We start from the raw sequence: 24,454 nt of genomic DNA on the forward strand, positions 1-24,454 counted from the left end.
TGATGTGAGGGGCTGAGCCTTGCTGCTGGGGCGGGAATATTTTATGCGTGGGTTACGTGTGCGTGCGTGCGTGTGGCTCTACAAGATGGCAAAGTTGTTATGGCAGGTACAGTAGCGGTGTGCCTTACCTCAGCTAACATCTGCACCTGCGCGTGTGACAACTCCGTAACTGCAATCGCTGCAGTCATCTGAGGTCAGTGAACAGTGCAGGTGTTTGAATGGACGTTTGTGAATGAAGTTAAAAGCTTAATCTGCCAGTGTCGTGTTGCTAAAGTAGTTTGCATGAGCAGTGAAGCAGTGAATAAAGTGTGGGTCGAATAGTAGAAATCTACACTGTCTACTAAGTAATAATAGTGTAGGCATAAAGCAGATGAATAACTTTTGTCAACATCCTGTCCCTCCAGTGTGTACATACGGTGAGGCACAATGAGCCTGGCTCTTCATGATCTCCTGGCCTGCTGCAGAGCACTCGAGAATGACAAAGCTACAGAGAGGAAGGTGAAAAAGACGAACTACTGCCTATCAGTTGTCCAAATAAATGAATTCATAGGCGATTCAATGCACTTTAAATAGGTTAAACAACTCCCTATTTAGCATATTTTAAAATAACAGGATGCTAACTAACACTGTTGTCCAGTTATCATGGCAAAGCAGCCCAACACCAGTAACTACCACAGTTATCCTTTAATTCACTTCTTTTAGTTACTACCTTCAAATCACGGCTCTTCTTACCCTACAGTATTGAACTCAGTCAGAAGCTCAGATTGCACTGCGTATACATCTGCTGAGCATCAGCATCTGTCCTGCCCACTTGCAAATAAGATGCAATTTGCCTGTGGCTTGCACGACATCAATTTTGCACTTTATAAGTGTACAAAGGCAGTGCGATGAATAGCTGAAAGACTCTAAAATCAGTTATTTTTTAAAATAAAGGTTTATTTACTTTCCTGGAACAAGTAGCAACAAAAACAAAATAAGATCTGCCAGTCATCTTGGTATGTTGATAGTCTGTATAGCCCCTAAAGTTCTCAGTTGTGACACATTATATGTATTTATTGAACAGAATTTCAAATCCTGGTTCTTCCTGTTAAAATGGGGGTTTTTCTTATCGCTAAGTGCCTGCTCGTATTGGGTCGCTTGATTGTTGGGGTTTTCTCCAATACCGTTGGGTCTTTAACTTACAGTATAAAGAGCTTTGAAGTGAATTTTGTGGGGAATTATCCATAATTAACTAAACCTGAAATAGTTTTAATCAGTGCGGTGTAAATGCTTTTTATTTCATCTCGTTTTTATTATCAGAAAGAAGCTGAGCGCTTCAGACGGCTCCTCCGGTCTCCAGAGATTGTGCAGGAACTGGATCGTAACTCATCAGCTAAAGCAAAAGCCTCCAAGCAACTCACATGGGATGCTGTTTTCAGGTAACCTGCCTCAGAGTATTTGCAACCATATAAATACCAAATGTATATATCTATAAGGTGTTTCCAGAGAAGGTACTATTTTCTACCTTTTTGCATCTTTTGAAAAGTTCTTAAATAAGTATTTGTTCTTATTTCATATTCTGCAACATGCTCGTAACTCATAAATGATTTTAGCTAACATGTACCGGAACAAGTGGCTTCTATAAATGAACGCTCTTTATTCTGCTTGGCATTTTATTGCATCAGGTTTCTGCAGCGCTATGTCCAAAAGGAGACGGAAAGCATGCAATCAAGCAAATCCAACGTCACAGCAACCACGCTGGCCACGCGGCAGAAGAAGATGGCTGAAATATGCAGCCTGATCAAATACTTCATTCGCTGCGCTAACAAACGTAAGAGCAGGAGCAGGTTGCAATATGTTTCAGTTTTGGGTGAATGTATATCTTTATATTTATAAGTATCTTTCATTAATTCATCAGACACAGTAGAAAACATATTGAATGAACTGTGGGGACTGCAGTTAAGAGTGTCCTCTTCTTCCTCCAGGCGGGCCTCGTCTGAAGTGCAGTGAGCTGCTGAAACATGTGCTGGAGGTTCTGCAGAGTTCGTACTGCTGTTCAGCCTATGGAGAAGATTACAGCAGCCTCCTTGTAAAGGACATCCTCTCTGTCCGCAAGTACTGGTGTGACATCGCTCCACAGCAGTGGCAAAGTCAGTGGGCTATTTGGAGTTTTATTTTCTAAACATCAGGAAGCAGACAAGAGTAAGAACTGATGGATCTGTGTTTATTCTTGATCCTTAGATCTTTTGGACTTGTACTGTGGTTTGTTCAACTCCTCGTCCAGACCCATCAACCACGTTTTGGTGAGCAGAGTGATCCACACGGTGGTGCAGGGCTGCTGCATGCAGACCGATGGATTCAATGACACGCTGTTCAGCTTTTTCTCCAAAGCACTGCTTAATGTCAGGTGAAGACTTTTAACACTGTTTTAGATTTACGTTGAATAAATGTTCCGGTATTAGTCGCTAAATTTAAACACTATGCATTCTTTGTATCAATCGTATCAGGCAGGAGAAACACTTGGCTGTTTTGGAGCACCTCGTCTCAGCTCTGAACATCTTCTTGAGATCTGCAGCCATGAATTGTAGGATGAGGCTGTGTCGACTGGGAGAGGAGCTTCTGCCTTCCATACTGTACGTCTGGGCAGACATGAGGCCCAGTCCAGCTCTCAAAGAGGAGATTGTGGAGTTCTTCAACCTACAGATTTGTGTTCACCACCCCAAAGGAGCCAAGACACAGGATACAGGTTCTTCTTTTTAAAACTTCATTTTAAATGTTGGTTTCCAGCGTTTGTGGTTAATAGTGGTCGGAGGCCAGGCTTTATCGCGGGATCTACACTCACCAAACACTTTGTTAGGTACACCTTCCTTTCTGGTTCGTCTTCTGCTGCCGTAGCCCATCTGCTTTAAGGTTTGATGTCTTGCACATTTTGAGATGCTCTTCTTCACCTTGATTAAGACCATCCAACTACTTTGTTTTAAGAAGGGCATATTTGAGTTTCCTATCTCTTACAGCAATATAACCTTTCTCCTCTAATCTCTGACATCACAAAAGCATTTTCGCTTAGACCACTGTCGCTCGCTGGACATTTCCTCTTTTTTGGATCATTTTCTGTAAACTGCAGACATGGTTATGTAGGAAAATCCCAGCAGATCAGCAGTTTCTGAAACACTCAGACCAGCATGTCTTGCAACAACAAGCATGGTACATTCAAAGTAATTAAATCAGCTTTCTTCCTCATTCTGATGCTCAGTTTGCATTTGGGGGGTTAAGGAGGTAGAGCGGACTGGAAGGTTGGTTGTTGGATCCCTGTCTGCTCCCACTTCCAACCTTCTTTCTGGGCAAGATACTGAATCTCGGGTTGTTCCCGATGCATTCCAGGCTGATGCATTCATTGGTGTGTGAGTGTGTGTGTGTGAATGTTAGATAGAAACCAGTAGGTAAGTAAAAAAGTTTAATTTAATTTGATCGCAGTGCATCTTTCAAATTTCACTGGTGAAAACATCAAAAATCTAAACTTTTGCAAAGCTGTGGCTGAACTCAAGGTTTGCATTCATTTGTTGGCAGTAATTATTTAAACGTCATGAACATAAATATTTGAATATCCTTAAATAAATAACCAATAACTGGTGGCTGCTCTCACTCATACTGCAGGTGCACATGCTGAGGACTGGTCCAAGTGGCGGAGTCTGCTGTACAACCTCTACAACGCGTTGGTCGGGGAGATTGGTCACATAGGCAGCAGAGGGAAGTACGTCACGGGGACCAGACACATAGCCGTCAAAGACAATCTCATTGAGCTTACGGCTGACATCTGTCACCAGGTAAGAAAGCTCGAACGTCATGTATGCACCAAGTGCATCAAGGTTCAGCTTCGCTCAAAAGTGCGGTGAGGAAGCTCATTAGAGGAGGGTGTCTGGACACATTTAATCCTTTAAACGCTCTTACGTTTCTTTGCTGTAGCTGTTTAATGATGACAGTGACACCCACATCGTGGATGTCACCCAGGCCTCCATCAGAGCCACACAGATGGGCAGTCCCACCCACGGAGCTGCCAGCAAGCGCCGGCGTATCGAAATGGGCTGGGAGGTCCTCCGTGAGCATCTGCAGCCTCAGCACAGTGACTTTGATGTCATACCGTGGTATGATAATCACAGCACAAATAATATAAACACATTTTCAATTTAAATAAAGATGATTACTGGGTAGAATGACTTTTAAATCAGTGTTATTGCTTTTTATTTTATGGGGCATCAACTCTGCCTTGAGACACGGAGGACTGCTGTGCTATCAGCGTCACATAAAGACATTCCCGTCTTTTATTTCCTCTCTCAGGCTGCAAATCACCACAGCGCTCACCTCTAAGTACCCATACATGGTGCCTGGACGGGAGCTGGTCTCACTGCTGTCAGTGTTGCACCAGCTCCTGGCAGAGCAGCGGAGGGGAGAGAGGGGTGTGTATGTGCTGCGCTGTCTGAGGGAGGTGGCCCGGTGCCAGGCTCGCTACCCAGAGAGAGCCCAGGTCTACAGGACGGAGCTGGGAAGGCTCTGGGTTAAGGTATGGGGCCTGGCAGTGCGTGGGGTCAGCTCGTCCCCGACAGAGTCCCTCAGCCTGGACCTGCTGGCCTCCATCATCCAGGGAGGACTGATTAATGTGGACAGAGACTTTTGGAAGCTTTTATCTGGATCTGTATGCAAACCGTCCAAGTGAGTTTCTCTCTTTTTTTCATTGCAACAGTAGTTTTCTTTAATTACACAAAAGGTACTAATCTGATTCGATTCCTCGTACGCAGGAGTGCTGCACTCTGTCTTGCCCAGGCCCTGCTAAAGTGTCCGGTCCCAAAAAGTCTCATCTCAGCATCAGGCTGGGACTTTGCGGGGGCCACAGAAGGAGGCACATCACCTAATCTGAAGGAGAGCTTCATAGCTTGGATGCTGATGAGCGACCAGAGTGATGAGTTGGAGGACAGCTCCAGACCTCACCCCATCATTTGCAGGTTGGCAGGTTATACACTGATGTTAATATTTGTAGAAGGTGCTTTTATATTCAAAAGATAAGATGTTCCAGTTAAAAAAGTGTTGTTTATAGGATTCTTTTTTCTGTTTGCACAAACTCCAAAACTCAGAAAATTGAACCTTACTTCATATTTTTCCTTTGTTTCTGGATTTTTTCCTAGAATAAAGTTTATCTTGTATTATTGCATTTGTATTTAAGATAAAACCTAAACTTTTCTTTTAATTGCAGAGACTTTCCTCACAATCTTATAGCAAACATCTTGGTCTCTCTTACTCTGAAGGACGCCAGAGTCGGCCTAAAGTTTCTGCTGGGTACTCATGGCATAGAAAGGTGAGGGGAATTCTTTTATTTTTCAACCTCTTTTATTACTATATACAATTTCTAGCCATAACCTGTAATATACAGCCAGTTTCTGCACTGCATCTCTCTCTGCCCTCTCTTGCTTTGAGATTTGGGAATTAAACTAACCCTCTTTGCAACTCTTTTCTCTTCAAAGTGCCTTTTCTCAAGAGCAAATACCCTCTGATGCCAAAGACAACCTGGAACAGATCGAGAGACTGTACCAGCAGTTCAGCTTCAACACGTCGCCGTCAGAAGTCCGCAGATTTGACCAGTCGGCGAGGACGGCGTCGGCCGACAGCCGATTTGCTGCTGTCCCCGGCCTCAGACACAAGTTGGAGCAGTCCCTGCTCTGCATGGCTGACAATTTACTCAACTGCTTCTCTCCTGAAGTGAGTCGAAGTCGGATGTGTGTGCGCGTATGAATGTTGTTTTGCATGGTAAACAATGGCATCTATTGTTTTGGACCCTCGACAGTCTCAGTCCACTCCTCCAGAGTGTCTGGTGCGTTGTTTCAGTCAGCTGACCGCTGTTTTGGCAGCTTACGTCTCCACTGGGTTTCTGACTGAGGAGGAGGCCTGCCGATCGCAGCTCTTCGGTAAAGCAAAGGTAATCAGTTATCTAAAGTCATAAAATCTGATTCCAGCCTGGCTGAGAACCCTTGTTTGTCATATTGAAAGTTGAAATGAAATATGAGCCCCAGCTTTAAAGTTTTCGGGCTGTTCTTGCTCATAGGCCCTCGCCCAGGACTTCAGCGGGTTTGTTTCAGGGGTGAAAGTAAAAATGACAGAGGAAGGGACCATGGGCACCCTGAGGTCTGTTATGAAGCTTTGCACACAGTCTGCCAGCAGAAAAAACAAGGTGACAAAGCTTTTCTTCTAGAAAAACAACCATATCTCTTAAAGTCAAAGTCAGGCATTGACAGTGGATTTTAACTACTTTTGTGATCATTCTGCAGGAAAATATTTGTCCCACCTCCTCTGGTTTCTTTATAATGATTCTGCCAGCCAGCCTCCTCAGCGAGCTGGCGGAAATCTGCAAAATGTTGGTAAGCGACAGAAAGAGCATGTCACAGATTTAAAAGACACAAAAGGAAAAACCTTAATGTGAAAAGCAGGCTTGTGAAATCAAGCTCTCTTCTTTTTCCCTTTAGATAAGCACTGCTGCCAGGAGAGTCGCTGTCATGGATGAGGATGACCCCATGGATGATGAGTGGGAAATGACCAGAACTCAGCAAGGCCATGATGTTGACTTGTTTGATGATGGTGAAGAGCCCCAGAGCAGCACCAACGGGAACCACAGGCCCAAAGGAGACAACACCGACACTTCCTGCGGCCCAGGTATGTCGGGTCCTTTCCTGGTTTGTTCCTTTCTTAAAAACACAGACAGCTAAATAAAAAATTAGCACGTTTCATAGACATTGCTCGCTACCTTGCAGGTGCGAAAAGCCTTCTATCAGAAGATCATCTGGCACAGCAGGACCTGGCTCTCCTCGCAGTGTTGGAGTTCCTGTGCGAGTGCGGCTCGGTCCAGCCCGTCCACGGCCTGCTTTTCAAACCCCAGGAAGTGCGGCGCAAGCTGCTGCTGCTGGTGGAGCAGATGGACTTCAGTAAAGCCCTGCACCTCAACATGGTAGGCAGCAGCAAATTTGGAGGATCACCGTGGCAACCCTTTAGCCAGAAACACTCATCTTATCTGGTTTTCTTGCAGTATCTCATCCTGCTGAAGAAGCTTCCTGCTGAGGACTCGCTCTCCCCGGAGGAATTTGACTCGCTGCTCCGTCCTCTGGCGTATGAGAACCTTTCTCTTACTCGTATTTGTTAGACACATTCAATCTGCACAATGTGAATTAATGTGTCTGTGGTAATAAATAGATGTATTTGTTGCTGTCTTCACAGGGACCTGTGCTCTCTGTATCGTCAGGACCAGGAGATCTGTGCTGCTGTACTGATGAGTTTGTTACCCTCCATAAAGAGCCTGGGGAAAACCCATCACATGCCAGAGGAGATGAGACATGTGCAGGGATCCTTGCTGAAAGTGGTGTCCGGATTCTGGTTAGAAGCATGTTTTTACACCATTAATAGATGAACTGGCGGCTCTTTAAAAAAGATTACATTTACATACACGATTTCAATTGTTGATAGAGAAGTCAAGTGTAAAATTACCTTATTTTGAAATTTGAAATTCTCTTAGAAATTCTATTGTAGTCAGAACTGTTACTAATGCTCCTATTGTACTGCGTTTCAGTTTCCTGAGCCATACAGGTAAATGCGTGGCATCTGTGCGAGCTGCTTTAGTGCAATGTCTGGTTGCTCTCCTGGAGGTAAAATCTACGATTAAGCAACAGTGTTGCTGTTTTTACTGCCTGTAAAAGTGTCCCATTACTGCAGCAGCTCTCGTTGTCACTGCTTTTGACTTTTCTTGTTCTTTTGCGTTTGCTGTCATTTCGGCTTGGTTAGGCCGACCCATGCTGTAAGTGGGCCGTCCTGAGCATCAGAACCTCTGACGGAGAGGAAGACCATCCCGTGTCTGCTGTCCTTCCATCTCACCTCGCAGACGCACACCACCAAGTCCGCATGCTGGTAGCCGTTTCAGTGGAGAGGTACGCTTCCTCCGTCTTTTACCACTAGTAAACATAAAGCAAGACTAAGATCAGACAGATAAATATGTGCTTGCTGGTATTGTGTCTCCAGGCTGTTTCTGGACATGAGCTCAGAGCAACCAGATAAGAAGAAGATGCTGCCACTAAAACACCAGCAGAAAGCCTTTGAGAATGTTTACTTGAAGGCTCAGGAGGGGATGAAGCTTCCGGTAAGACCGAGCAGCATTACCACATGTCAGCAACTCTTTGCGATTGTACACACACACACACACACCGACTAACGTATTGTTTGTGCAATCGCACACAGAGAGGCTGCTCTTCTGAGGACCGGGAGGACGAGATGTTCAACCGCAAGGCCACCCTGCTCAAGAGCTTGTCAGTCGTACTGTGCTGTAGCCCCGTGTGTGAAAAACAGTCCCTGTTTGCACTCTTTCAGTCTTATAAAGAAAACGATATTGAAGAGCAGCTCATTAAAAAGGTAACAAGCTACTTGAATGCAATTTTGCTTTTACAAGGTCTTGATGCATTGTAAAAGTGAGGTAACACGTGCTTTGGATAACTACTCTGACGCAGATTAATACTGCACCGTATGTCACTATGGGCCATTTTACTGCCAGTAAGAGGTGGGATTTTTGCGACTGACTCTATTGCATGTGGATTTATGGGAGTTCCTTTTTCAAGGCGCAGAATAGAGGGAGGAGAATATTTTAAGCATGCAAACTGATTTACTGTGGTTTAGTAATCGTCTAGGGTGACATGATTTGTCCTGTCCTCTTTTTCACCTCAGATGTTGTGCAGTGTCTCCAGAGCGCTGGGCTACAGGAGCGTAAAAACATTCGTCAGCTCTCACCTGAACTACCTGGTGGCCGAGTGGCTCGCACAGAGACAGTCTGACGACCGCTACACTCTTGGATCTTTCCCCTACAGTCTACTGGATCATGACACAATCCAAGAGTTCTATAAGTGAGAAAACAAGCTCATCTTTGCGTCACTGAGTCACATTTCCTTCTGCTATAGTTACATTAAGCTGGTGTTTTTTGAAATCAAGTGTATTAGGACTGAGCATCCTTTTCCAATACCCTTAAAGCTCTTCCTACCCAGTGCTGATCCCCCGCCTGGTCTTCCTGGATGACTTTGAGCAGGTGAAGTCTATCGGCAGGTCTCTTGACAAAGACTGGAGGCACTTACTGGCAGACTGTTTCCCAAAGATCATGGTCAACATTTTGCCATACTTTGCACTGCCGGGCCAGGACTCGCAGGTTGCACAGCAGAGAGAGAAGGCTAACATGGTGTATGACCTGCTCAAAGATGCCAGCTGTCTGGGTAAACAGGTAACACCAGCTTGTATCAACAGTACTCAAGACTTTTGCTTGTCAGTCCTAAGATCTGAGAAAATGTTATTAAGGTCAAACGCTTGGCTGAACAAGCCATAGTCAAATGATTTTATATACTCTAAAATTCACCTTCTCACATGTGTCCACAGCAAATCGACAGCCTGATCCACAGTAACCTGGCTGACATTGTAGTGGAACTGCTCATGACTCTGTATGAAGGAAGTGGAGCTGAAGAAGACAGAGGAGACCTGAAACGCTTTATTGGGTATTGGGATATTTGTCCTCTAGTAGTTGTTTTTTTTATTTCCTTTTACTGTTCATTCATCTAAATACTCAGTATGGTAACAAATGGACGTCAAAATCAGTGTTTAATATCTCTCAGAGAGCTAGACCCGGTACCAAATCCACCATACTTCAGCTCATATGTCATCAAAGCTACACTGGACTACCTCAGCAAGTGCCACGGTGCCAACCACAAGTCACTGGTAGCCATTCTGTCAAAAACCCCGGTATGATGTCTCATATATCGTCACCCAGTCAAACTTTTTTTGTTTTGATAATAGTCACAGTGTTCCGTTTTCTGTTCTATGTGCAATGATGTTACATCTGTCTGTAGATTTCTATCCAGAGGATTCTGCTGGCCGTGTGCGAAAGAACAGCGGAGACGACCAACAGCTACGAACGGCACCGCATCCTCCTCATGTACCATTTGTTCGTCAGCCTGCTGCTCAGGGAGGTGAAGGACGGTCTGGGTGGAGCCTGGGCCTTTGTTCTCAGAGATATAATCTACACGCTCATTCACCATATTAACAGCAGGTTGGTGCACTCGCAGGCAGACTTACACACTGGTGTGAATCCTGAGTAAGTCAATCAGATGATATTATATGAAATTAAAGTTAAAGGCCCACAGATGTGGAACACGTTACCACTAGAAATAAAAAACAATAAGTGATTTTAAAATTTGTAACGCCAAGATAAAATCATAACTTAAACCAAAGCAAGTCTGATCACTTGTAATCACTGAAATTGGTCCTTTCCCATTCTTAATGGCTGTTTTTAAGTGTTTATATGTATATATAGAAGTTGTTGTTATCCTTTTTCATATATATATATATATATATATATATTATAAAAAAGCAAAAAATCAGTCATTTTTTATACTATTCCTGTTCTGCTATTATCATTATTATGATTGTTGTTGTTTTCTAGCATTACCCGGTATCTCGATACCGCTAAAAATTGAGCTAACTTAGCTACATTAGTAGCGCGGTTTTAGGCTAGGTTACAGAACAGTTCTTCTACATTTCACACATATTGTGCTGTACATACATAAACACTGTTTTCCTGCTGTTCACAGACCAGTTCCGTGTGATGAGGTTTCTACCCGCAGCCTCGCTCTGTGCTGTGACCTGCTGGCCTCCGTGTGTCACGTGTCCCTGCAGGTCTGTGATGATGCTCTGGGCTGCCACCTACAGGTCATCATTGGAACTCTAACTGCTCAGGTGACCAGCCGACCCTCCATCTCAGAGCAGGTAGGTGATTGCATGCCAAAGCGTGGTGTTCGTTGAATGTATTTAGTACACAGCATACAGTTCAAAACTTTTGGGCCGCCCATAATTTCTTAATATTTTGATAGGAAAATGGGAAAGACAGTTTTTAGGAATACCACTTCTTGTTTTTCAATTTGGTTTCAATTCAGTTTTATTTACACAAATCACAACAACGGTCGTTTTAAGGTGGTTTATATTGTAAGGTAGACCCTACAATAGTATATACAGAGAACAACCCAACAATTTTATGAACCCCTTTGAGTAAGCACTTTGGCAACAGTGGGAAGGAAAAACTCCTCTTTAACAGGAAGAAATCTCCGGCAGAACCAGGCTTGGGGAGGGGCTTCATCTGCCGAGAGCGGTTGGGGTTAGGGGAGGAAGACAATCTGGGTCTTTTTGTGCACAGACAGAAGGATGGACTGTTTGCTGATAACAAACTCTTCTTTATTTCATATCTTTGTCTTAGAATAACTGTGGCTCCTTTTCAGTGTGCATGATTTTGATTTTGAATCCTCTTTTTGCCCTGAAGGTGCTGAGTCTGCTGCAGTTTCTTGTCATAGAAAATCAGCAGACGTTAAAGGAAGCAATCAGAGGGTTGGAGCCTTTCCCTAATATCCCTGAATTCAGAGAGCTGCGGGCTGTACAGCACAAACTCAAATATAACGCCGGGGCCTTCAGTCTGAGACAGGTAAAAGCAGCAAATACATGTGTAAATATAATGTCCTCGCTTTAAAAGTCTATTTAGATCTTCTCTCATCATATTGATACGGAGAGTAATGAATTTTTAATTATCCCCCCTGCAGGAGATCGCCCACTTCCTGTCAGTGACGTCCTGTGACTCCTTACCTCTGACTAGACTCGAGGGGTTAAAGGAGCTCACCAGACAGCTGCATGACAACAAAGGACAGATCAGAGAGCTTCTTAAAGAGTGCCACGGTATGATGCTAAAGGAGGAAGAGTGGTTTCTGCGTGAGAACGATTGCATGTAAATGTTTTCCATCCGTGTCGTCCTTTTTAGCCGACGCGAGCGACAGTGTGCTGGTGAAGTTGGTCCTCAATCTGCTGCAGTTCTGTAAACTAGCAGCCGGCCACCCTGGAGGAGCTGACATTCAGGGTAAAACAAATCAAAGCTGTGTTGTCTTCCATGTCAACAGTTTGATAAGATTCCGTTTGGCAGTGCTCTCATAGCTCAGTCCTTGTGCTGCAGAGGCGGCAGGCAGCTGTTTAGGAGAACTGGGCCCAGTAGACTTGTCCAACATCGCCCTTCTCCATGGCAGAGACCCCCTGTATGAAAAAGCCGTCTCCCTCTTCGAATCCACCGAGTCTCAGTGTCTGTACATCGTCCTCAACTGCACGAACGACGCGCTCACTCAACAGCAGTACGCTGACTCCTCAGATTCTGTAGCTATCAGGTTTTAACTCATGATGATGGAAAAGCTGATGTGCTCTGTGCTGTGGTTGTCTGCCAGAATCGAGGTGAGACAGGCAGCAGCTCAGTGCCTGAAGAACATCCTCGCAACTCAGTCAGGAGTCGACTTCTGGGAGCAACACAAAGGGAACAGAGACCCCATGCTGACTTACCTTAACCCATTCAGAACAGCCAAGAATAAGGTGGGTTTTAGATATTTGTGCGTGTGTCTGCAAGTTACCTCACGGGAGCTCACAGCAAGCTCATGCATCTGATTACTGGCTGCCATCCATGGTCAGGCGGTTGCTGTGGCTGCCAAGGAGAGCACAGAGGCCAGAGGAAACCTGAAGAGCCAGGAGTTCTGGATTCCCCAGGCGGGCAGCCATAAGAGCTGGCTGAAGGCTCTGTGCACAGCGCTGCTGGACAGCGGAGGGGTCAAGTGTGAGGCTCTGCTTTTGTCCCGACCACTCTGCCTGGTGAGTTATCCTAAGAGCTGTGTAGAAGTCGAATGGCTACATTACTTAATTTGTGTTTAATTAGTTAACATTTGTAGTCATATACTGAATGTCAGTGCAGCCTACTCCACCTTATTCCTTCTGTGTCGCTCCATTATTCTCTCCATGTTTAGGTGTGGGTGGACTGCTGTCAGAGGTTACTGCCTCTCATCATTCACTCCATTCTTCTGGATGACTCCGATGGGTCGTTTAGGGACTTGCTCTCCTCCCACATTCAGGACTTTTTCAGCTTTTGTTGCAGAAGCGCTCAGGCCTCGAGTCGCTCCGCCACTCCTCTCACGTCTGACTCTGGTCAGTTTGAATCTGTGACAAATATTATTGATCCTGTTCCTTATATTTTGACAGTGGACGATAGATCATATTTAGTGTTTGTTTGCTTTGAGATGAGGGTCTATGTTATTCTCTACAGAGTCCGACACTGCGAGCCAGGGCGTGCATGATAAGACCTCTCTGCGTACCATGCTTGCAGTTATTGACTACCTCAGACACCAGCAGAGGCCACTGGAAGCTGACGGGTTTGTAGTCAGATATTATTCGATTGGACCTGCTCTTATCTCTGCCCCAGTAAACCTGCTGTAGTATGAATGTAGAGCTTTGCCTTCTTGCAGTAAATCCTTTGGCACAGTGTGCGACTCAAACTTCTGGCTGGATCTGAACTACCTGGAGGTGGCCAAAGCCGCTCAGTCCTGCTCAGCTCACTTCACCGCCCTGCTGTACACAGAGATCTACGTGGACAAGATCAAAGCTAACATGGAAGAAAGTCGCAAGTATGCAGCGGCTTCATTTAAACAGTAACAGGAAAAATAACTTTATCCAGCTTTTCATTTTTGATCCATTCATTTCCTGTAACTGCAGAACCAACTCCAGAGCAACGCGGAAAATAAATTTCGAAGAGAACAGCCAGACCTTCACGATCTCCAGCCTGACCGAGAAGAGCATAGAAGACACCAATATCAGTCTGCAGGTTGGTTCTTCGTGCTGCACACATAGTTACACAGGCTGCTTTGTTTTCTAAATGACAACATCAGGTCAAAAAAATGGGAGGAAAAAAAAGACAGCCTCTTTTGGCAACCAGGAAATGCATTGCCATCGAAGCTGATCTTGCATTTTGTTGTATCATCATTATCACGCATCAGCTATTTTATCTGTTTTTAAAAGACTTTCTTGTTCTCCTCTCATTTTTGCATATTTATAGGAGCTGCTGATCGAGGTGTATCGCAGCATCGGGGAGCCGGATAGTCTGTATGGCTGTGGTGGCGAAACCATGACCAGCCCCCTGACAAGGTAGAAAATTTCAGTTAGATCTTTCACACGGTCACTTATTCCTCATTAGGCTTCAGTCATTATCAGATCTGCTGATGCCGTTTTGCCACGTGAATTCACAGGATTCGCACCTACGAACATGAAGCTATGTGGGGAAGGGCCCTGACCTCCTACGACCTTCACTGTACCCTTCCCGAGGTCACTCGGCAAGTGGGCATCGTGGAGGTATGATTGAAATGATACTATGACGAACCACTTCCTCCAAAGAATGTTTTAGATTGAAATCTTTTAGCTTTTAGCACAGTTTCTTTAATCTTATGCCGACAGGGTTTGCAGAACTTCGGTCTAAGCAGCATCCTGGCCACCTACATGAGGGGTCTCGAGAGCGAAGGGGTCGAGTGGGGAGCTGAGCTGCGAGATCTTCGCTTTCAAGCAGCCTGGAGGAACACCCAGTGGGATTTTGAGCTGTCAGAAAGGTGAGGGAAGCATCTGCTGCATGAAACGCAACTAGAATCTCACAGTTAGAAGCTAATTATTTTTTTCTCCAATGTCTTGCTGTTGCAGGAGTGAGAAATCCAATCCTGGCTTTCACGAATCTGTGTTTTGTGCCCTGCAAGCACTCAGGAATAAGGAGTTCTCCATATTTGATGAAACTCTGAAACAGGCCAGGTGCGGTGGACAAAATATGGAGTTTTACCCTCTGGTACGACAGCTTTATTTCTGCTTTATAACGCGTATGCATTTCTTCAGGGGTGCCGAGGTGGAAGAGCTACGCAAAGGCAGTCTGGAGGCCGTGTCATCTCTGTATCCAGCCCTCAGGAACCTGCAGAGCGTCAGAGAGCTGGAGAGTGTTAAAGAGCTGTTCTCCAGGTGACTCAGGCAGAAGCATACCACACAGTCAGTAACACACGGGACGCCTCCTCTGGACTTATTCATGTTTAAACTCTTTTTTTTCTTTTTTACATCAGACCCTTCTCAGACCTCATCCTGAGAGAAGTTTACAGCCAGTGGCGGCACCACTCTCAGCTCCTCGTTGACAGTGACTTTGCTTTAGTGGAACCCATCCTAGCCGTCCGCTCTGTGGCCCAGCACACCCTGTTGTCCAGGGTGGGAGAGCCCGACAGCAGCCAGTACCTCAGCTCTGTTCTCACTGACCATCTCATGGACTTGTGCCGGTTAGCTCGCAAGGCCGGAAACACGCAGGTAACATCCACAGATCCACAGGTGAAGGTTTGAAGCACTGTTTTCCTTTCATTTACCACGTGAATATCATATGAAGGTTGCCTCTAACCTCTATCCAGCTGGCAGAGCGTGCAGTCTACCAGATGAAGCAGCATGCCGGCGGTGGAAGGACATTGGCGTCGCTACCTGTGTCGTCGTGGCAACTGGAGGAGGCCCAGGTTTTCTGGGCAAAGGGAGAGCAGGGTCTGGCTCTGGGCCTGCTGAGACAGATGATACACAGCCTAGAGAAAAAGGTCAGACGGGCACATAACGCTGTGTTGTAACTAATGCAAAACAGTAAGATTAGCTAAGTTCAATCCAAATACCAAGATGGGTTATTGAGCTGGTTTGATGTGTGTTGCACAGGTGGATTTAAATCCTGCGTTAGCACCAGTCTACACCGAGTGCCTCAGGCTGTGTGGTAACTGGCTGGCAGAAACCTGCCTGGAAAGTCCTGGAGTCATACTGGAGAAGTACCTGGAGAGGGTAGGAAGAAGCTTTTGGCATGAGCAGTCGAAGCTTTATTAAAAGATTAAAAGGGCAGAATTGTTGCTTGTTATCACCCATCTGAAGCGTTTTCACACATGTGGAGTGTCCATAGTTCCTGGAATTAACAAAGTGGCTCCGGTTAAGAGTTATTTTCTGGTATTTTCTTTTCGTGTGAAGAAGAGCGACCAAAACAGGAATCTTAAAGGTCTCAAACGCCCTAAAATCTACACACACAGCTGGGATCGCCTAGAGAAATGAATGGTTTATTACCCGTCGGCCTGGCAGCATGCGGGCCTTCATACGCACACACCCTCACATGAATAATTTATTTATGTCCAGACAAATTAGGAGCAGGCGAAGACATAAATATTAAACGTCTGCAAGTTTACACTTTATGTCCTTTGGCCAGATTCATATAGACAAAATTAAATAATTCATGTGTGTGTCTGTGTGTGTTTTATACGTCTGAATCGGGTCACAGTTTTGTAGTGACATTTTTTTGTGCATCTGGTTAAATCTTGTTTTACTTTTTTTTTTAATGTTTGTGTTGATACCTGTAAATTTTGCCTGATTTTTGTTTCCTCACGTGAGAACAGCCCTGTACTGTTGAATTAATAAAGGTCTCATCTCTGCTCAGGCAGTGGAGGTGATAGAGGGGGAATCGGGACTTCAGGACTCCAGGCTCCAGAACCAGCGGACTGAGGCGTTTTTATCTCTGGCCCGCTTCTCTGACGCTCAGTACCAGAGCATCGACAAATACATGAACTCGTCTGAGTTTGAGAACAAACAGGCCCTGCTGGAAAAGGCCAAGGAGGAAGTGGGCTTGATAAAGGAGCATAAAGTGACCTCCAACAGGTTGATTTGCACATTTACAGCTCGATGTATTGCATTTAAGCTGAGGTCCAGTTACAACCAAAGAAAAGTGAAGGCCTGTTTCCAGCCTGTCTTTGTCCAACTTCACAGGTACACAATAAAAGTGCAAAGAGAGCTGGAGCTGGATGAAAAAGCCCTGTCCAACCTGCGGACGGACAGAAAGCGCTTTCTGTGTAAGGCTGTGGAGAATTACATCCAGTGTCTGGAGCAGGGTGAGGAGCACGACACCTGGGTCTTCCGGCTGGCTTCCCTCTGGCTGGAAAATGCTGACATTAAAGATGTGAATGAGATGATGAAGGTCAGTAAAACGTTCACATATCTGCACTGAATCTTACAAATATAATCATCTGACAAAGCTTTTTGTTTCTGTGTTAACAGAAAGGGGTGAAACAGATCCCGTCCTACAAGTTTCTGCCTCTCATGTATCAGCTGGCCGCCCGCATGGGAACCAAGATGGCAACTGGCGTCGCGGAGGATACGGGATTCCACGATGTCCTCAATGAGGTAACGCGGCTCTTTTATTCATTATTGTGAGCAGAAACCGCATTATATAAAAGGTTTGCTGCAGCCACGTCCAGTTTATTATTTGTACTCCTCCTTCCTCATAGCTGATATGCCGAGCATCTCTGCAGCACCCTCACCACACGCTCTTTATCATCTTCGCCCTGGTCAATGCCAACAAAGACGAAAACTTTTGCAGGTCCAGGCAGTCTAAGAGTGCTACGCGACAGCTCTCGCAGTTTGATCTGGTGAGTGTGATGTTTCCACCCGTTTTACACGATTCTCTCCATCATGCGGAGCTTAAATATGACACGTCGATTGTCACGGTGAAAAAAACTCATGTTTAACACATTTGCATTAAACGAGGACAGTGCCGTTGCGTTTTGAAACTTTGGGTGTGTTAAATTTTGTAACATGAGAAACAAAAGAAGCACCTGGTGTGTTTGTTTGTTTGTTTGTTTTTTTTAAACTGTTTACATGTTCTCCCTCATTCAGGAGCGTTCGGATGTCGCTCGGAAGATCATCGCCACCATCAGGAAGAAGCGAGCCGAGATGATCCGAGGGATCGAGCGCCTGTGCGATGCCTACATCACCCTGGCTTACATGGATGCCAGCAGACACAAAACAGAGAAGAGTGAGTTATGCTTTATTCACTCGCTGGCCACTTTATTAGGTGCACCATGTTAGGAGTGGGTTGAATCATCTTTTTGAATCAGAGCTGCTTTAATTCTTCGTGGCACAGATTCAGCAAGGCGCTGGGAAGATTTTGCTCCATGATGTGAATCTTTGGTTTCACCAAATGCCAAAGGTGTGAGTACAGTGAACTCATTGTCATGTTTAAGAAACCAGTTTGAGATGATTTGAGCTTTGTGCCATGGTGCCTTATCCTGCTGGGAGCAGCCGTTAGAGGATCAGTACACTGTGGTCATGAAGGGATGAAGACTTTTCTGCTCATAGTTGCTCAGGTCCACTCAGCTGTTTATTTGCTAGTAGACCTAACATTCTACAGTTATACACACTCAGAGGTCGTGAGTATATGTTATGGTTGTGTGCATTAAATGTCCGCTGCTTAGACATCCTTTGTGTCCTTGTTTGGTTTCAGAGGCCATCCCCATCCCCGCTGATCAGCCCATCATGCAAATTAGAGACCTTGAGGAGGTCACCATACCCACAATGGAAATTAAGGTAAAATACAACTTAAAAACATACAGAGAGAGAGAACTTTGCTGCTTTCAGACTTTATATAAAGTTTTGTTATTTAAGTGTTACTGGGGTGATCCATGTTTAGTGTATAGTGTCATTTTTTGATTGGTTTGATTGAATTATTTGTCTCATATTTATCGTGTAAACAGGTGGATCCGTCCGGTGGTTATGAAAACCTGGTGACTGTCAGGTCCTTCATGCCACACTATCATCTGGCCGGAGGAGTCAACCTGCCCAAGATCATCGACTGCGTCGGCTCTGACGGCAAAAGCAGGAGACAGCTGGTCAAAGTAAGCGTGCGTGCGTTTGTGCGTGTCTTACGTGTGCTTTTGACGTCGGGGTTTTTTTGTCTTTCAACAAATCTCTTCTCGTGTGCCATTATAGTCTGGCCAGCCCTGACGGGAAGGTGCTCACAATTTAAACTTGAGTTTTTTTCCATTTAGCTTTGGCCATTGCTAATGATTAATCCTGTTTTTGTACCAGGACAAACAGGCTTTCACTCCTTTATAATGAAAACAATCGTTAGCAGGCTGTGTGTTTGTGTGTGAGAGCATGCTTGTGTTTGCTGACACGTTTGACAGTCAATTGAAGGCTAATGATTTACCACTTGGGAGAGTCGTGGTGAAACTTGAGTTTTGTATCTGTGTGCTTGTTTTGCATTAATATTAAAGTCACAACAGTCAGCAGCATTATACGGCCTGGGAGTTTGACTCAGCAGCTGACAAAATAAGATGAAAGTGAAAAAAAACAGGAGAGTTGAAACTGTGTGTTTGATTTGGTGGTGAAAAAAAAGCTCTACAGCGCAGCATCGCTATATTTTGCATGGTAGTGTTATATCGATTCAGGGCAAGCAAACACCTCAGTCACACGAGTAAAAATAGGTCAGCAGCCACTCGCCTAGCTTGGGAGTCAATGCACCTACTGCTCCGATTACCACGGGGACCACTGTTACCTTCACCCTCCACAACTTCTTGAGCTCTTCTCTGAGCCCTTGGTACTTCTCCAGCTTCTTGTGTTCCTTCTTCCTGATGTTGCTGTCCTCCATCGATCACTACAGACGTCTTCTTCTGTTTGTCTACCACCACTATGTCCGGTTGGTTAGCCACCACCATTTTTGCCCGTCTGTGTCTGGAAGTCTGACAGGATCTTAGCTCGGTCATTCTCCACCACCCTAGGGGGCGTCTCCCATTTTGACCTCAGGACTTCCAGGTTATACTCGGCACAGATGTTCCTGTACACTATGCCGGCCACTTGGTTATGGCGTTCCATGTATGCCTTGCCTGCTAGCATCTTGCACCCTGCTGTTATGTGCTGGATTGTCTCTGGGGCATCTTTACACAGCCTGCACCTGGGGTCTTGCCTGGTGTGATAGACCCCAGCCTCTATGGATCTTGTGCTCAGAGCTTGTTCTTGTGTTGTCATGATTTGTGCCTCTGTGCTGTCTTTCAGTTCAGCTTTGTCCAGCCACTGGTAGGATTTCTGGATGCTCTCCACTTCCTCTATCTGCTGGTGGTACATAGCATGCAGGGGCCTGTCCTTCCATGAGTGCTCCTCCTCTTGCTCGTGTTTCTGCTGCCTGAGGCATTCAGTAGAGGTATTCACAGGTGTTGATAGCTTGGATCTTGTTCTTCCCACTCAGCTGACTCCTCAGCTGACTTGCCTTACTCTCTGGTTGCTGTTCCTGTTTGTTTCTGTTTGCCTTTAGGATTCCCAGGTACTTGTAGCTGTCCTCAATGTCAGCGATGTTGCCTTTTGGCAGTTCTGACTACTTTCCCTCTCTTCGTTACCATCCGACTACGCTTCTCCAATCCGAATGACATTCCAATGTCGTTGCTGTAAATCCTGGTTGTGTGGATCAGTAAATCAATGTCTCGTTCACTCCTAGCATACAGCTTGATGTCATCCATGTAGAGGAGGTGGCTCACAATTCCTCCATTCCAGTTTCATTCGGTATCTATAGCCAGTCTATCTACATATACATATATAGAGAGGATATTGGATTGACTGCAGTCACTCTCAGAGAGCTCTTTGAAGGTTTGTAAATAGCTGCTGTCTAATATATAAATGCAGACAGATTGCCAACATGTTGCCATCAGTCTGAATGAGTCTTTGTCAATGACATCAACTCGAGGAGACGCGACCCAACTTGGCCACCAGCTGGTTGTATTGTGGTTATTTTCCTATAGGTTGCACATTTCTCGTAAATGTGAATTCTCTCTGTTTTCGATGGTTTTTCACAGTTATTTACTGTATTACCAAAAACAGATTGCATGTAATTGCCAACTTGACCCAATTCAGTCACAGACAGCAGCAGACTCTGACACAGGTTTCATTGGCAGGTTCCATATGTGTGAAAGTCTCATTTTGCAGCAAAAAAATAACTTTATCTTATTGAATTAAAGTTTTACTCTGAGGACATAATTTGTGGTTGAAAAGAGGTGATAACTTTCATATATCATGTGATATCATTGTGTTGTGGGTTGTGTGGTGATTCCCACTCAAAGAGATTTACAAAAATTCTCCTCCTCATGTACATTTCAGTACAATATTGTGTTTCCTTTAAAAACTCTTGAATTAGCTTACAGTACTTCTACACCTTTTCCCCATCATTCAGAAAATTCAAAATGCACAAATATTTTCTACTACTTTTTACCAGATATTTCCCACCTCACTAGATTCATGTCACATGTAGTCATTAAAGCACGGGTGTCGAACTCCAGGCCTCGAGTGTCGGTGTCCTGCATGTTTTAGATGTGTCCTTGATTCATCACGGCTGATTTAAATGGCTAAATGACCTCCTCAGCATGTCTTGAAGTTCTCCAGAGGCCTGGTAATGAACTGATCATTTGATTCAGGTGTGTTGACCCAGAGTGAGCTCTAAAACCTGCAGGACACCGGCCCTGGAGGCCTGGAGTTTGACACCCCTGCATTAAATTGCATTCAACTTCAAAGTAGTTCCTCCAAAGTTGTCTTGCCTGAAACTCAGAGGAACTATCAACTGAAGAATTCAGCCATTAACAAATGAATGACTGCAAACGTCATAAAACTCCCAATGTCCTACAGAACTCAGTCTGTCTGTTCTTGTCTTGTTTCTATGGCTGTGAAGCAGTTTGAGCCCTCACACGTGATACTGGGCTGTACAAATACACTGAACTGCACTAAAATAAAGGATCGTTGTGATGATTTTGGTCACCTCACCTGTGAGTGATTTTAGTGTTTTAATGCAAACAGGGTCAGGACGACCTGCGACAGGACGCAGTGATGCAGCAGGTCTTCGGCATGTGCTCCATGCTGCTGCAGCGCAATACAGACACACGCAAGAGGAAGCTCAACATCAGACGATACAAGGTTCCCCGATAGATGCACATCTGTGGCACTGCTTCACATTTGCTTTCATCTCTTTTTCCCTTCGTTGCTTAAAAAAAATCTGTCATATACTTGATTCCAGGTGGTGCCTTTCTCACAGCGCAGTGGCGTGTTAGAGTGGTGCTCTGGGACGGTGCCCATCGGGGAGTTTCTGGTGGAGCCCAATAAAGGAGCTCACAAACGCTTCCGACCCCAAGATTGGGCCAGCCTAGCCTGCCGGAGGAAGATGTTGGTATGGCGGTGCTGACAGGAAAACACTTGCAACATGGCAACACATGCTTGCTATGGGTTCAGAACTCACAGCTGTAGTTTTTGTTGGGCTGTCACTGCAGGACGCTCAGAGACTTGCATTCGACGAGAAGCTGCAGGCCTACAACGAGGTGTGCACGAAGTTCAGGCCGGTCTTTAGGTATTTCTGCATGGAACGGTTCCTGGATCCCGCAGTGTGGATGGAGAAGCGGCTGGCTTACACTCGCAGTGTGGCCACCTCCTCTATAGGTACACCGTCTCACAGAGTAAAGCTCATTATGTACTGTAAATACAAGATGCCACAAACTGAAGGGCGACATATAATTGATGTGACTTGAAACTAAAGTGTTGGTGTTGATTATTATTAAGGTGATTCATGGATCCCGGTTTGCTTTGTACATAAAACACCACCTTTCACCTCAGCGTGTCAACATTTTGTTCTCAGTTGAAGTCCAGAGTTGAAAGAAAACATTTATCAGTCATGACACAGAATTAAAAAATATACATTTGCAGCAACGAGATTTCATATTATCTCCAAACGACGATCCAGTAATTGTAAAAACAAACCTTCTGTTTTCTGTTTTGTGTCCACAGTCGGCTACATCGTGGGTCTGGGTGACAGACACATCCAGAACATACTGATCGACGAACAGACTGCAGAACTGGTGCACATCGATTTAGGTATTCTTACACCAAGAAGGTCACTCTTTGTTTCAGAAAATGTTTTTTTTTCCTCCAGTGTGGATGCCCCTTTTTCTTCACTGTGTGTGTTTTTGTTGTTGATGTTTTAAAGGTGTGGCCTTTGAGCAAGGCAAGATCCTCCCCACCCCTGAGACTGTCCCCTTCAGACTCTCCAGAGACATTGTGGACGGTATGGGCATCACTGGAGTGGAGGGAGTTTTCAGGAGGTTAGCTCACGATTATGCTCAGATGTTGCTCTTATTTGTCAGCAGTGGTCTGGGACCTTCAGGCCCTTTTATACTCATACATGGAAAACTGGAAGTAAAGACTCTGTGACAGAGCACGGCAGGCAACATGACAAATTTGAATCAGACATGAAAATATAAACTGAAGTGGAGGTGGGTTGCAAAGTGGCTTGCAGTAAAAATCGACCCCCTGTCAATTCTGAGGTTTTACAGGACATAATAAAAAAATGATCTGATCCTTTTATTGCATGAGTAGCTAATCACCATTGATTGATGAGTTTCCTTCACGATTAATAAAGTTTTATAATTTGAAATAGCATATTACATTGTGTCATTAAACAAACTTCCTCATTAATCTTTTCTCAGACCACAGATTAAGATTCATGTTGGGAAATCTGTTGCTATTTAGACATTTTAAACATTTAGCACTATAAATAATCTGAACCCTGCTTTCCCTTTCAGATGCTGTGAGAAGACGATGGAGGTGATGAGAAGTTCTCAAGAAGCTCTGTTGACTATTGTGGAGGTAAAATCATGCTCTAAATATTATGTTTTATTCCATAACTTCATATTAAGGAGTGCTTTTGTAAGTTTCTGTGTCTTTGTGCGTTTTAAATAGGTGCTGCTGTATGACCCTTTGTTTGACTGGACCATGAACCCCCTGAAAGCTTTTTACCTGCAGCATGACGAGCAGCAGGAGCTCAACGCAACGCTAAGCTCCACTATGGGGGGAGATGACATAGACAACAGCCGTAAATCCAGGTAATCAAGGAGAGAAGTGTCAGAATCGGAGCTGGCGAGGTTTTGTGTGTGTGTGTTCAGGCTCTTCCCCTCATATTCTTTCCAGCAGTGACAGTCAGAGCTTCAACAAGGTGGCGGAGCGGGTGCTGCTGCGGCTGCAGGAGAAGCTCAAGGGAGTGGAAGAGGGAACGGTGCTCAGCGTGGGAGGACAGGTCAACCTGCTCATCCAGCAAGCCATGGACCCCAAAAACCTTAGCAGACTTTTCCCAGGATGGCAGGCCTGGGTGTAGACTGGAAAAAAGTGATATCAGGGAAAAAGTGCAAAAAAAAAGAAGTTTATTTTGGTTGAAAAAAAGAGAGGTGGGAATTTTCATTCCTTTTTGTACGACTCTACTAAGACTGACTCAACAGATCAACATTAGGAATCAAGCCAAATCACAAAAATTATTAAAAAAGACCAAATAACTGTGTGTGTGTGTGTGTGTGTGTGTGTGTGTGTGTGTTTGGAAGGCTGACATGTTTGCTGTGCATGTTTTATGTTTCACCCAGATGAATGTGAATGTTGCTAAGTGACTGTATGAATGTGAAGTACCATTTAAAGCCTTCTCCAGGCGTCATTTCATGTCTGTTCGTTATTATCAGGTAAAATGTTTTTGTTCTTTTCCTGTGCATTGAATATAAGGCTGCTTTGTCAAATGAGTACTGTATCATTAAATAAATAAAAAAGCAGTCAATCCAAAAGCATGCTGGCCTGATTAATGCATTTCATTTTCACTTTAAAATATCCTCTCCATATTTTCTTGTCGCTCAGCCACTGCATCACTGAAACACGCTGTGTCTACCTGCCTATACATCATGTTTTCAGTACCTTTCCACTG

At 44.8% G+C, this 24,454-nt stretch overlaps 1 protein-coding gene across 4 annotated transcripts; it reads left to right on the forward strand.

The window, feature by feature from the left end:
• The first annotated feature begins 65 nt into the window (after positions 1 to 65).
• Positions 66 to 24,377, forward strand: atm (ATM serine/threonine kinase). Of its 4 annotated transcripts, none has more exons than XM_085245505.1 (63): positions 66 to 193; positions 405 to 498; positions 1,300 to 1,418; positions 1,665 to 1,810; positions 1,965 to 2,129; positions 2,221 to 2,386; positions 2,487 to 2,725; positions 3,634 to 3,803; positions 3,943 to 4,121; positions 4,315 to 4,686; positions 4,773 to 4,976; positions 5,225 to 5,326; positions 5,493 to 5,727; positions 5,813 to 5,944; positions 6,071 to 6,196; positions 6,294 to 6,383; positions 6,489 to 6,675; positions 6,774 to 6,967; positions 7,046 to 7,125; positions 7,234 to 7,389; positions 7,583 to 7,658; positions 7,795 to 7,937; positions 8,029 to 8,146; positions 8,245 to 8,415; positions 8,725 to 8,900; positions 9,025 to 9,268; positions 9,421 to 9,536; positions 9,654 to 9,780; positions 9,888 to 10,087; positions 10,629 to 10,803; positions 11,351 to 11,509; positions 11,625 to 11,757; positions 11,840 to 11,935; positions 12,029 to 12,200; positions 12,291 to 12,432; positions 12,529 to 12,705; positions 12,858 to 13,035; positions 13,154 to 13,259; positions 13,353 to 13,511; positions 13,600 to 13,708; positions 13,940 to 14,028; positions 14,130 to 14,232; positions 14,335 to 14,483; positions 14,572 to 14,676; positions 14,758 to 14,877; positions 14,976 to 15,231; positions 15,309 to 15,482; positions 15,595 to 15,714; positions 16,355 to 16,572; positions 16,681 to 16,888; positions 16,969 to 17,094; positions 17,199 to 17,339; positions 17,587 to 17,725; positions 18,194 to 18,276; positions 18,444 to 18,584; positions 21,526 to 21,642; positions 21,743 to 21,892; positions 21,993 to 22,158; positions 22,504 to 22,590; positions 22,703 to 22,817; positions 23,298 to 23,361; positions 23,455 to 23,597; positions 23,686 to 24,377. In XM_085245505.1, the coding sequence occupies exons 2-63, from the start codon at positions 427 to 429 to the stop codon at positions 23,864 to 23,866; spliced, it is 9,306 nt and encodes a 3,101-aa protein (XP_085101631.1). In that variant the 5' UTR covers positions 66 to 193; positions 405 to 426; the 3' UTR covers positions 23,867 to 24,377. The 4 variants fall into 4 exon arrangements, with proteins under 4 accessions (XP_085101631.1, XP_085101633.1, XP_085101630.1 ...); XM_085245507.1 differs by having other exon boundaries at positions 14,976 to 15,210; positions 23,686 to 24,375; XM_085245504.1 differs by having other exon boundaries at positions 23,683 to 24,374.
• The last annotated feature ends 77 nt before the right edge of the window (positions 24,378 to 24,454 follow it).

The sequence above is a fragment of the Mchenga conophoros genome, linkage group LG14, assembly GCF_057382185.1.
Source record: "Mchenga conophoros isolate Kocher_MC1m ecotype Shallow Benthic linkage group LG14, M_conophoros_male_GT1.1, whole genome shotgun sequence".
Lineage (NCBI taxonomy): Eukaryota > Metazoa > Chordata > Actinopteri > Cichliformes > Cichlidae > Mchenga > Mchenga conophoros.

What these genes read in the sequence shown, in the direction of transcription:
- atm (XM_085245504.1), top strand. Translation starts at nt 427, where the DNA reads ATGAGCCTGGCTCTTCATGATCTCCTGGCCTGCTGCAGAGCACTCGAG. An exon ending in TGGAGAAGTACCTGGAGAGG is followed by an intron (nt 15,715 to 16,354) that starts GTAGGAAGAAGC and finishes ATCTCTGCTCAG; the next exon opens with GCAGTGGAGGTGATAGAGGG. An exon ending in GCAGGAGACAGCTGGTCAAA is followed by an intron (nt 18,585 to 21,525) that starts GTAAGCGTGCGT and finishes TAATGCAAACAG; the next exon opens with GGTCAGGACGACCTGCGACA.